At 33.7% G+C, this 13,361-nt stretch overlaps 1 protein-coding gene across 1 annotated transcript in view; it reads left to right on the top strand.

Annotated features, from left to right (window-relative positions):
* CCDC39 (coiled-coil domain containing 39) overlaps window positions 1-13,361 on the top strand; it is a 52,444-nt gene that overhangs the window by 7,733 nt on the left and 31,350 nt on the right. The window contains exons 2-9 of the mRNA XM_010855627.1: window positions 360-479; window positions 2,114-2,260; window positions 4,210-4,368; window positions 5,218-5,310; window positions 5,407-5,535; window positions 8,080-8,271; window positions 11,300-11,403; window positions 11,724-11,856. Coding sequence (XP_010853929.1) covers window positions 360-479; window positions 2,114-2,260; window positions 4,210-4,368; window positions 5,218-5,310; window positions 5,407-5,535; window positions 8,080-8,271; window positions 11,300-11,403; window positions 11,724-11,856 — 1,077 coding nt within the window. The remainder of the gene's footprint in view (window positions 1-359; window positions 480-2,113; window positions 2,261-4,209; window positions 4,369-5,217; window positions 5,311-5,406; window positions 5,536-8,079; window positions 8,272-11,299; window positions 11,404-11,723; window positions 11,857-13,361) is intronic.

Below are 13,361 nucleotides of genomic sequence, written 5' to 3'. Positions count from 1 at the left end.
CAGTCAAAGGCTTTGGCATAGTCAATGAAGCAGAAATAGATGTTTTTCTGGAACTCTCTTGCTTTTTCGATGATCCAGTGGATGTTGGCAATTTGATCTCTGGTTCCTCTGCCTTTTCTAAAACCAGCTGGAACATCTGGAAGTTCACGGTTCACATATTATGGTGCTAATTTTCCCACAGTTATCTCTAAATCACAACAGTATTTTATAACATTTAAAAGATCAGTAGATTTTAGAAATTCAAATGGATATTGAAAGAAGCAAAGTAAATGAAAATTTTATTTTCTTTTGATTTTATATTTTTAATATGGTAAAAACTTAGTAGGACTTTGGTTGATCATAGCATTTATTATTTACAGTTATCAAAGCTGCAAGATGAAAGGTCAAGCATGCAAGATCAGCTCCGTGACTATGAAGATCGAATTAATGCTATGACTTCTCACTTCAAAAATGTTAAGCAAGAGTTCTTGTTTACCCAGGTACAATACTGATTGAAATTCACATTGAGTGTATCATGTGTAGTCATGGAACATTTCACATTGCATTTACATCTGTGATTTGATTTTAGAGATATAATAAGAAATTTTCACATAACTAAATGATTATGAACAAAAGCTTAAACCTGAAAGTAGGTAGAAAAAAAGATTTTTAGGAACTCTACTGCCACCAAATTCAAGGAACAATTAATTCATCAGGAGATATCATCATTCAGACACTCTGATATAATATTAGGCAGCTGATTATATGAGAAGGGTGCAGTGACAGCAGTGCAGAGAAGTGATGGCCTAAGTAGAAACAGATTAATAAAACATTATAATAGAGTTTCTGTCTACTTTAAAATTCTTCAGCACAACTTCCTGGAGTGATTTTGAGAGGAGGCAAACTGTCAACACACTTCAGTAGTCCTAAGGACACCACAATATTTTAGCATAGTTTAAGGACTGAATTTTACAATAACAATTCTGAGATAATAGAAAAGTTAATTTATGTTCAGGAAGCTAGGGACAGTACAATGCATTTTAGAAATATTAGTACAAACAATAAAAATTAAAACTTAGAGTAATTAATTAAGTAAGCATCTGTTTTATGGACAGTCTATTCATGTGAAGACTCTCTTTCCCTGATGATGCCCAGAAAATCCAAAAGTTCTGTAAATCAGCATTGGAGACTTTACTAGCTTCTCGTTCAAACTTTTTTTTTTTTAAGTACATCTATGTTTCTATGAAGAAATATGTAATTCTTAAAACTGAACAAGTCATGTTTCTAATACCAATTTATAATTAATATAGATAAGTAACTATTTCATGAGTTTTTACAAGTCTCATTAGAAAGCTATAAATTTATTGAACTTTTAAAAACAATCCCAAGATTTTGGAATCCTGATGTGATTTAGTAATTAATAAACAGTTTAGGATAACATCTTTTCCTCAAGTTATTAAACCACTGAGTTGGGGATTTGAGAAGCAGAGATAGTCTTAAGGTGTATTTCATTATAGTCAAACTTCAAGTAGGCTAATAGAGATGAAAGACAATAAACTTCCTTCAACACTAACAGCCTTAATAATGTAAAAACAATACCACTGGTGATAATTTTGAAGTCCTAAAAGATCAGTAGGCAACAAATACAATTTTATTAAGTAAAACAACACAAAGGCATCATTGTATGTTAACATACTCTAAGGCATATTTACAACCATCACTGTTTACATAATTATTTTAAAAGTATTTCTCTTAATTGGATATGTGGTCAGTTCTTATAAGCATACCATTTCCTAAGTATTTTAATATTAATTTCTTATTTTTAAATAAATGAATTATATCTTTTAAAGTCTCAGTATATAAACTTTGGTTTTCAACAGTTTCCCTAGATCAAAATAAAACTGCTGACAACATTTTTTCCTAGCACATTCCATGAACTATCTTTCTCACAACTAGTAAGCAGCACTGCCTACACTGAATCACAAAATCTAATGTGCAAGTTTCAGAGAGTGGAATTAATAATAGGTCATCTAAGCATTTCGTGGGAACTTTGTTATTTTTTTTGTCTAGTTTTAGAGTTATTTTATAATTTTAAAATGTAAAAAGTCTTTCTTTTTTGTATGTTATTCTGTAGTCTCTTTGCAAAGCCAGGGATCATGAGATTGAAAGTGAAGAACATTTTAAGATGATTGCTGAGAGAGAACTGGGACGAGTGAAGGATGAAATTCAACGACTGGAAAATGAGATAACTTCAATACGGGAAAAAAAGAATGATAAGGAAGTATGTGTTGAACTGTTACTAAAATTTTGTGCAATTGCTCCTTCTTCCTTCAGCAAATAAACGTTGATTTTTTTTTTTCTTCTGTGTGGGAAAGACATTTAGTTTCCTGACATTTACTTATGTTGTTTTTTGGACAATGAAAGTCACATGGAGCTGTGATTTAAATCAACAGTGATAGAATACTACATTTATTTTCTCAGTGTTCGCTTACCAAATAGTCATTGAACCTTACAATATGTGAGGTACCCTGCTGTCTGCCTATCACACCATACTAGGCATAATTTATTTATAAGTGTTACATTTTAAAAATCTATATTTAAAAAGTCACTTATAATTTTGAATTTCATTTTTCAGTCAGAATTTTTACCTTTCATATTATCAACCTGTGACTCTAATATTAAAGTACTATAATCTGTTTTTCTCTTTTCCTTAGCTTTTAGTTACTTGGTTGGGAGTGCTTTCCAAATTCAATTCTTCTCTTTACTTATGCATATACTTATGGAAATGTATTTGTATATATGGAAATATATGTATATTCTTATCCGGTCCCATCACTTCATGGGAAATAGATGGGGAAACAATGGAAACAGTGTCAGACTTTATTTTTCTGGGTTCCAAAATCACTGCAGATGGTGACTGCAGCCATGAAATTAAAAGACGCTTACTCCTTGGAAGGAAAGTTATGACCAACCTAGATAGCATATTCAAAAGCAGAGACATTACTTTGCCAACAAAGGTTCGTCTAGTCAAGGCTATGGTTTTTCCTGTGGTCATGTATGGATGTGAGAGTTGGACTGTGAAGAAGGCTGAGTGCCAAAGAATTGATGCTTTTGAACTGTGGTGTTGGAGAAGACTCTTGAGAGTCCCTTGGACTGCAAGGAGATCCAACCAGTCCATTCTGAAGGAGATCAGCCCTGGGATTTCTTTGGAAGGAATGATGCTAAAGCTGAAACTCCAGTATTTTGGCCACCTCATGCAAAGAGTTGACTCATTGGAAAAGACTCTGATGCTGGGAGGGATTGGGGGCAGGAGGAGAAGGGTACGACAGAGGATGAGATGGCTGGATGGCATCACTGACTTGATGGACATGAGTCTGAGTGAACTCCAGGAGTTGGTGATGGCAGGGAGGCCTGGCGTGTTGCGATTCATGGGGTTGCAAAGAGTCAGACACGACTGAGCGACTGATCTGATCTGATACATATATAATAAATATAATATTATACATAAATATATACACATACAATAAGTATATACACAAATATATACATATATATGGGTATATATATATATATATATATGTATATATACATCTGGGTCTCCTGCATTGCAGGCATATTCTTTACCATCTGAGCCACCAGGAAATCCTATATATACACATACATACTTATTTTATCATGTTAATTTGTATTTGTTTGTATATTTATCTGTTTTCTTTTATGAATCTAAATTTGTTAAATACATTGAAAAATATTTTATCTCCTTAATTATTATATTCATTTTAATTAAATGTGCTTCCAAAATTTCTATATACTAGATCTTTTAGAGACAGCAATCTGATTGGAAATGGGGCTGAAGAGAACTTGTCTTGGGCTTGAGTTAGCATATGAGGCACATTATTTTTATTATGATTTCATATCTGCTTGGGTAGTTTTGGTAGAGTGACTAATGGGATTGCTCTAGGGGAGATACGCTAATGTCTTTTTAAGTAAACTTTAACTCAACTATTGTTCTCAATTTGATAATCACTTCCCTCTATTTTGGAACTAACGAATTGAAATACCAGTATGATAGTTATATAATTAAATATGATATATTGTATACATCTGGAGACTGGGGACAGAGACAAGATTTCTTTCTTCCTTTTAAATATGTAATGTTATGTTTTATTTTAGTTTGTATAGTAAATAATGATTTGTTATTTCTCCCTGTTCCCTCTCTTTGGAAATTAGAATTCCATATTTAAAACTACTCAAAAATTGGATGGTTTGAAATGTCAGATGAACTGGGACCAGCAAGCATTGGAGGCCTGGCTGGAAGAATCAGCTCATAAAGATAGTGATGCTCTCACTCTTCAGAAGTATGCTCAGCAAGATGATAATAAAATTAGGGTGAGATGTTATACATTGTAGTGTTAGATTTTCTCTAAATCTATAGTAAAGCAACCTGTAATTTAAATTGCACTTATAATTTTAAAGCAGTGCTTAAACATTTTGGGTCTAATAAAGCCAATTATCCTCTCTCTAGAAAAATGAATGTACTCCAATACTCACACAATCCTGATGCAAGTTTTATAGCTCCTCTAAAGCCCTTTGACCATTTAAGGATCTTTGGACTCCAGGTTAAGAATCCTGATTGAGAAGGTTTCTCAAATGCATTTCAGAAAATAAAGTTTTGTACTAGAACTATGTGTTAATATTTTAACTTATTTTGTGTTGTAGTTTGAATATTACAGATAATTTTTGCTGATTTGAGACTACAGTGCTATTGATTATTTAATATATTATAATATATTAAATAATATAATTATTATTATAACCACTACTTAAAAATCTACTTGTAATTAAATCTGGTGATATATTAGTATCATGAAACATTCTGTTTTCTAACAGGTTAAAACCGCATGCATTAGTTAAAATAACCTTAAATGAAAATTTATTGTTTAATCTTTTTTTCTAACTCATTTTAAAAAGTATTAAAAGTCTTTTTAGAAACAATTGGGTTTCCATTGAAGTTAGAAGATAAAGAATATATATATATTATTTTGAGTTATTTTAGATGTCAAATGAATATGTGTCATATAATATGTATATGTATCAGTTCAGTTCAGTTCAGTTGCTCAGTTGTGTCCGACTCTTTGCATATATATAATATAATACTAATGTGAGATATGCTGTCTAACAGCTTTTATGTTAGTAAAATGATAATTATGAATATTTTTGTATGTAACTACATTGTAGGCCCTGACCCTGCAATTAGAAAGACTGACTGTGGAATGTAATCAGAGAAGAAAGGTACTTGACAATGAATTTGCAGAGACTCTAAGTGTACAGGTTGGTTTAGTAAAGATTTTCATTTTTTAATTGTCAAAATGATGTTCACAAAAGCACTTAAATTCACAGAAATATTATTTGGTCTTCATTTTACAGTTAGAATTGGATAAAGCTGCCCAAGATTTTCGAAAGATTCATAATGAAAGGCAAAAACTCATTCTACAGTGGGAAAGCACAATAGAACAGATGCAGAAGAGAGATAAAGACATCGATAACTGTGCCGTGGTAAAGTGGTTGTTTGGTTCTTGCAACTTTCAGCTGTATTTATCTCTTTTTGTATTTAACTCATTCATTTCAAATTAAATCACACTATTATTTGAAAGTCACTTTTGTAGCATGATCTAATAGTTTTGGTAAATGTTTTCTAAAGCTGGTTCTATATCTATTTGGAAATGTGATTTTATGAAGGTTATTTACTTATGGTATATAATGCCAAAGACTGGATTCTAATATCTCTGAAATGTGAAACAAGAGAAAATCGACAGACAACTTTATTGCAGCAAAGCCAATGCCTTGACTCATATGTACATGGTTGTCCACGATGCCTTGGATTTAACATGTGTGCTGTTTCTGTGTGAATCAAAAGGTGTAGGGAAATGAGCCTCAATGGGTAGCCAAGAAAGAAGGATGGAGAGTCAGGAAAGAAACCCTGACTGCAATAAATTGTCCCTTTTGAAACTGAGTTACCATCCAGAATGGGGTAAAAGCTCTGAAGGGGAGGAACACCATGCTGACTAAACACCCGTCTAGTGTTATCTTTTGCTCCTTTCAGAGGTAATTTAGGAGAACTTTTTGGGGAAGTCATTAAAGAGTGAAATAGTGGTGAGTGAAAATGGGAAGATTAGGGAAGTTGGGGAGGGAGAAGGAATTGAGGAGGAAAGAAGGCACATGAGAAATGTGTGAACTTCCATTCTGAGTATACTCCATGGAAAGGCATTTGGCAAGCAATTCAGGTCACTGGAAGTTTGGAATTCTGATATCTGGATGTGGTTTACTTGTTACGTGTAACTTACATGAAAATGTGATTTCTGTATTTTAAATTTCTGTGAGTAATCATTTTATCAACAAAATGGCTTATGCCTCCTTAGAGGGGAGTTGGAAGAACCAATCTTAACTCTGAGTTCCTCTTATTTCTTGCTACTAATGTTGGTTTCTCTTTCTTGCTTTATACTGGTTTCAAACATCAAGTCCTGACTGCTTCCTCTGTGTAGATCACATCTAAGACTAAGATCTAAGACTGCAAATCCATAATCTGAATGCTCATACAACCCTGTAGCTAAAGTTACTCAGCCTGCTGATTTGGTGGAATCTACAGCCTACAGCTCTCTGGTTACATCCTCAGTGATTCCTTATTCACAGGGTGACATCTCCTGGCTATATGTATTGAAAAAGACTAGGGAGGGTGCTCAGAAGTGGTTCCATAGGTAGTGGGATGCCTCTAGATGTTTAACAACTAGCTCTTGATTTGTGGTGTTTTTGATCTGTGGTATCACCTACATGAAAACTTAACTGTGAATAGATTGCCCTGTTAATGCCTGTAATGTAGGAATTAAAGCTTCTAAGTGGTAGAAAAATTAATATAAAGCAGGGAATTCTAGAATAATTATTTGACACATACAAATTTAGGAAGTTTTAACCTATCCTTTGGTTGAATGGACACTGTAGAGATATAGAATGTTACAATTATAGAATATTAATTGTTATATAGATGGGAATACTAGAGTAAACAAATCTATAATGTGTTTTAAAATGCAGTGAATTTTGGATGTATATTGATTTAATATGCTAATAGGTACAATATTACATGTACCATTTCTAAAACTTACCAACTTCAGAAATATAGCCTCCCCTGACCCAGTCTCCTGAGATTAGTTGTTTGGTGAGACTCTGTTTCAGAAAACTTGAAAGAAATATATCTTAGGGTAAATTTTCCTTCTCTCTCCAACTCATCTGACATACTGTCATCAGAATCACCTGAAAAACCACATATGATCTTTTTATTCCCCAACTCTAAGATCTTTATTCCATATTGCTTAAAACTTGACTCTCCTTAACGTGGCAATTGAAAAGTTGAATTCTTCACCCTTTGGCCCTAACCTCTGCCTTCCACCCTTCATCTCTGTCATCTGTATCCACTCTTTCTTAACATCCCCCCATTCCATCCTTGCCCTCCCACCCTATACTTTAACCATGTGAGAGTATTTATGCATCCCCACTTATCTTTTTAGGCCTGACTCAAATGAAGCCTCTTAGGTAATGCTTTTAATGATTTCTCTTGGGTAGATTTCATCATCTTTTTGCTCCCATGGTACATTGTCCACACCACAGTTATTACTTTGCATATTCTAGTTATTTTGTATCTCCATGACCAGCAGGAAGCCTGAGTGATGAAGATATTCCTATTGAAACAAATAACAAAAATAATATTCTCAAAAAATGAAAAAAAAAAAAAACTGGTCTTGTTACACTGGTCTTGGAAAACTACATTGAAATGTGAAAACTATTCAATACTGTTTTATTTTTTAGATGTCACCTTTTCTTGATAAAAGACTGACATTTTTCTTATCCCTTTAGCAAAGTACAAGATGGATGAAATAAAATATAGGGTTCATTAAAAATATGAGCTTATAGATATTAGTGGCGTACTAATATTTTATTTCATTCATTTAAATTAGTCTGTCCTTAAATTTTGGTAAAATAAGTACTATAAAAACAGAATTCCTTTTAGTTTTAATTACACATGTATTTAACATGTATTTCAAATTCTAGGCATTAGCAAGGATAAAGCAGGAAATAAGAGAAAAAGAAAATCTGGTTAAGGAAAAAATCAAGTTTTTGGAAAATGAGATTGGGAATAACACAGAGTATGAAAAAAAAATTTCTGTTGCTGATCGTAAAGTTTTAAAATGTAGAACGGAATATCAACGTCATGAAGCTAATAGAATTCAGCTGAAGGATGAGGTATGTCAATTAAAAGGACTGGTTTGTGTGTTTATAACAACTAACTATACAGATAAGCATAAAGGCTTTCCTTTGTTAAGGACCTGTCTTCTAGTTCTTTTTGTTACATCCCTTCTTGTTGTGAAACTTGAACTTTTAGGATACACTCCAGTACTCTTGCCTGGAAAATCCCATGGATGGAGGAGCCTGGTGGGCTGCAGTCCATGGGGTCTCTAGGAGTCTAGGTCTCAGACACGACTGAGAGACTTCACTTTCACTTTTCACTTTCATGCATTGGAGAAGGAAATGGCAACCCACTCCAGCATTCTTGCCTGGAGAATCCCAGGGACAGGGGAGCCTGGTGGGCTGCCGTCTCTGGGGTCGCACAGAGTCGGACACGACTGAAGCGACTTAGCAGCAGCAGCAGCAGGGCTTCCCTGGTGGCTCAGATGGTAAAGCGTCTGCCTACAATGAGGGAGACACAGGTTCGATCCCTGGGTCAGAAAGATCCCCTGGAGAAGAAAATGGCAACAACCCACTCCAGTATTCTTGCCTGGAAAATCCCATGGACCAAGAAGCCTGGTAGGCTACAGTCCATGGGGTTGCAAAGAATCGGACACAACTAAGTGACCTCACTTTCACTTTCTATTGAAACCTTAATTGGATACAGGCAACAGGGGGCTGTCTTCACATCATGGGTGGTATAAAGGGTTCCCCTGGTGTTGTGCAGTGCTCAACTTGCCTATCACACGTGTTTTGTTATTGACTCAAGGCAAAAGACTTCTGAAAGGTCTAGGCTGGAAATCATAAGATAAAGGAAAATGGATAAATGTGAAGATGAATTATTGACATTGGTGAAATTTTGAAGTGTCTTTCCAGAGACACATGAATATGGTGGTTTTACCACTCAAATTCTAGCGGAAACTACTGTTGAAGTTCAGTGTTTTACCTTGTTAAGGGAAAACATTTCAGTGTAGTAGTGGGACAATGTAGTGGTATAATGTCTTTAAACAGAATAAAATCTTCTGCTTTGGTCTTTTCTTCTTTTGAGCATACATGTCAACTAGATTATTCCATGGGTAGAGTTAGCAATTCCCATAGTTAGCAATAAAGGGATCTTTATGAAATTTGTGCCTTGAGGCCATATTATCTGAAGTTACTGATATTTGAGTGGGAAATTGAAACATTGCAGAGCATTTCATTTTATAAGTTGTTATGCTTTATATTTCTGATAAAGAAGGAAAGTTTTTTCTATCTGAAGAGAATAAGTAAGATCTTGCAAAAGCAAAAAAGTGAATTTCTTACATAAATTAAATGTCACTGCTAATAGCTCATTCTCCAAAATTTTAAAGCTTAAACCAGTTGGAGAAAAAAATGCAGGTATTCATTTATTTATAATTTATTTATTGAGATAGAATTCACATATCAAATACACCCTCTTAAAGCATACAATTCAATAATTTTTAGTATTTTATAGAATTGTGAAACCATTATCACTATCTAATCTTAGAGTATTTTGGTCTTTCAAAGAGAAATCTCATACCTGTTAGCAATGGCTTTCCTTCTGTCCCTGTCCTCCTCCCACCCTGGCCCTGGCAACTCCTGATCTACTTTGTCTCTGTGGATTTACCTATTTTGGACATCATACAACATGATGCATTTTGTGTCAGGGTTTTTTTTACTTACATAATGTTTTCAAGGTTCTTATAAGCTGTAACATGTAAAAGTACTTCATTTTTTCTCAAAATTTTTTTATTGTGGTGAAATACATACACAATTTACCATCTTAACTGTCTTCAGATGGACAGTTTAGTGTTAAATACATTGCTAATGTTGTACAACCATCACTATCAACCATCTTCATAACTCTTTCCTTGTAAAGCAGAAACTCTGTACCCATTGAATAATAATTTCCCATTTCCCTGTCCTCCCAGCCCCTGGAAACCACCATTCTACATTCTGTCTCTATAATTTTAGCTACTCTAAGTATCTCATATAAATGGAGTCATAAAATACTTGTCTTTTCCTGGCTGGCCTATGTCACTTATTTTTCTTAGCATAATGTCCTCAAGGGTCATCCATGTTACAGCATATGTCAAAATTTTGTTTTTTTAAGGCTGAATAGTATTCCATTGTGTGTATATACTATATTTTGCTTAGCAATTCCCCTGTCAATGACCTTGGATTGCATTCCTGTTTTGGCTATAATGAATAATGCTGCTGTGAGCATGGGTGTAGAATTATCTCAGAATTGCTGGATCAAACAATAATTACATTTTTAATTTTTGGAAGAATTACCACACAGGGGTAGTACTATTTGATATTTTCACTAACAGTGCACAAGGGTTCCAATTTCTCCACATCCTCATCCACACTTTTCATTTTGAGATTTTTTTGATGGTAGCTGTATTAATGGTTGTGAAATGGTATTTCAATGTAGTTTTGATTTTTGTTTACCTAATGATTGATGATGTTGAGCATTTTTTCATGTGCTTATTTACCTTTTGTATCTCTTCTCTGCAGAAATATCTATTCAGGGTCTTTGACCATTTTTGAGTCAGGCTTGTTTGTTGTTGTTGAATTTTAGAAGTTCCCTATATATCCTGGATATTAGTCCCTTATCAGATATATAATTTGTAGTTACTTCCCCCTCATTCTTTGTGTTGCTTTTTTGTTCTGTTGATATTACTTTTGCTGTACAAAAATTTTTAGTTTAATGAAGTCAAACTTGTCTATTTTTCTTTGATTGTCTGTGCCTTTGGTGTCATATCCAAGAAATCATTGCCAAATGCAGTGTTGTGAAGCTTTTGTTCTATGTGCTTTTAACTCATATATGTAGATCTCTATAATTTGTCAGTATCTTATAAGTCATTTGAAATTTATTATCAGATAAAAAGAAAAATTGTTAAATATGTTACAGAAACATGGTTATTATGTTTGTCACTGTTATGTAGGTTAGAAACGAATGTGTTCAGAATAAAAATTCTCAGAAATGGAATTATAAGATATAGAGTAAATATATAATTTCTGTCTGTTAACTAATAAATAGCTGGATTCTTTAAAAGCCACTGTGAATAGAAGTTCCAGTGATTTAGAAGCTCTGAGGAAAAATATTTCCAAAGTAAAGATGGACATTAATGAAGAAACAGCAAGGTAAGAAAAAAGATATCTAAGAATGTTTGTAGTTTTTTAATATTTCTAGAAAAATTATTGAATGTTGTTTTTTTGGTTCAATAACTATAAAATTATAGCTACTAAGTTATTAAACCTAAACAATTTTTCCTGAGTTTTTCAATACAAAGCCTTAGGAGCAATATTTGTATGACCTACTAAATATATGCTGGTATTAAAAGGTTTATGGCAAAAGAAGCTTCACGTTATATGAAGAAATCTTAGGATAAACTGTTTTTTGTTTGTTTGCATTAAATATCTTTTAGACATGTTTTCTGCTTTTTCCTCATAATTCTCTATAGGTTAGGCAAAATTAAAAATCATAATCAGATTGTAAGAAAAAAATTAAAGGAGATAACTGAGAAAACTATGTCTGTAGAGGAGAAAGCTACCAACTTGGAAGACATGCTAAGGGAGGAAGAAAGAGGTGTGAAGGTAAAATTTAGTTTCAGTTTTAAAAAAATTACAGCAAATTTAGTAATAGTGAATAAATTAGACTCTTGAGATCAGATGAGCAGGAGGTCGTCCTGCTTTTAATAAAGCTGTGATTTCTGAGGTAATCACATTTGTAATTAGATTGTTGAGTTGTTGAACCTCTTTTTATTTTAAGCTCTTAATTCTCCATTTGCTTCACTTCCAGCATTTAACTTTGATGTCATCTCTGAAAGGTAGATCCTGTGAGATTCCATGTCCTCCCAATGCCTACTGTGTCCTTGTCCCTGTTTGCTATCCACATGTATTTTCTTAAATTGCAAATGTATCTTGAAAAATGCCGTTGTTTTACAACTGATTTCTACCTGCCTACCATTTTTTGCTTGTGATCCAGTTCCCTCCCAGTGGTCTGCATTCATTACACATATTTCATCAGCATCTGCTGTCTCTTTAACCTCTCCCAGCTCGGTACCATTATTGGTAAATGGGCTTCTAAATGCTAACACCTTACTAACTTCACTGGCACCCCCTTTCTACCGAAATCTGTTCGGCACTCTGGTAGCATTAAAGCCAATTTTTGAGGAACTGAAATAGGCTAGTTTGCCATTTCCTCTTTGAAAACTCCAAATGATTTGTGTGACCTATCACCATAGGCACTGTATAGGCACTACTTCTTGCTTTTATTCTTTTTTGTCTAATGGGGGAAAAGGAAGGGCAGCTCAAGGTGCTTGTAGAATCTCCCATTTGCAGAGGCCTGTTTCAAGTATGGTTTCATTTATATTCGGATAGAATCCAGCTTCCTTAGTGTGCTGTTGTATGTTTAAAATCCTGAGTAACAACGTCATGCAACAATCTTGATTTGAGTGGTATTTGAGTCCAAATCATACAACATTATTTAAAAAAATGTTATGACTGTTTCCCCTCAGAAAGCATGATTTTCTGTTAGTACATGAAATGGGACAGTATTGGAGCTTATTAGAAATCTTAAAGACTGTGAATTTTATATGAAATAAACCTTCTGAAGAAAGAATTAAAAACTAGTGATATTTAAAAAGAAATTAGCTGAATTAATAAATAGTAAGGTTGGCCACATGTTTGAGCAGGGCTGTGTTCTTGGGGTTTTGTTTTTTTGTTTGGGAAAAATCTCAGCCCTATATGTTTTGCTGACTTATTTACCACCAAGCACTGACTTTAAAACTCAGCCAGGCAGTCATTGAGAAGGTCCTGAACCCAGTGAAAATTTTCTATTATATGAAAAGCAATGTATTTTATAAGCTTGTATATCAGATTATTAGGTTTCTTCATTTGTGAAAATTCACATGTGCCAATCACAGACTTCTTTTGTTACATATTGAGGTTCATTGGAGACCAAAGAGAAATATGCTTACCTGTGTATAAGAGGACAGAGGGAAATTATTTCAACATTCTAAAATGAGAGCTTTCAATAGATCTTGGCAGGTGAGATCTATTTGAAGCCTAGAATACATTAATGTGACACTTTGAGGTCA

Source organism: Bison bison, unplaced genomic scaffold (genome assembly GCF_000754665.1).
Source record: "Bison bison bison isolate TAMUID 2011002044 unplaced genomic scaffold, Bison_UMD1.0 scf7180017864367, whole genome shotgun sequence".
NCBI classification, from domain to species: Eukaryota; Metazoa; Chordata; class Mammalia; order Artiodactyla; family Bovidae; genus Bison; species Bison bison.
Note: the sequence above shows the minus strand (reverse complement) of the source record. Positions and strands in the feature narration are given on the sequence as shown.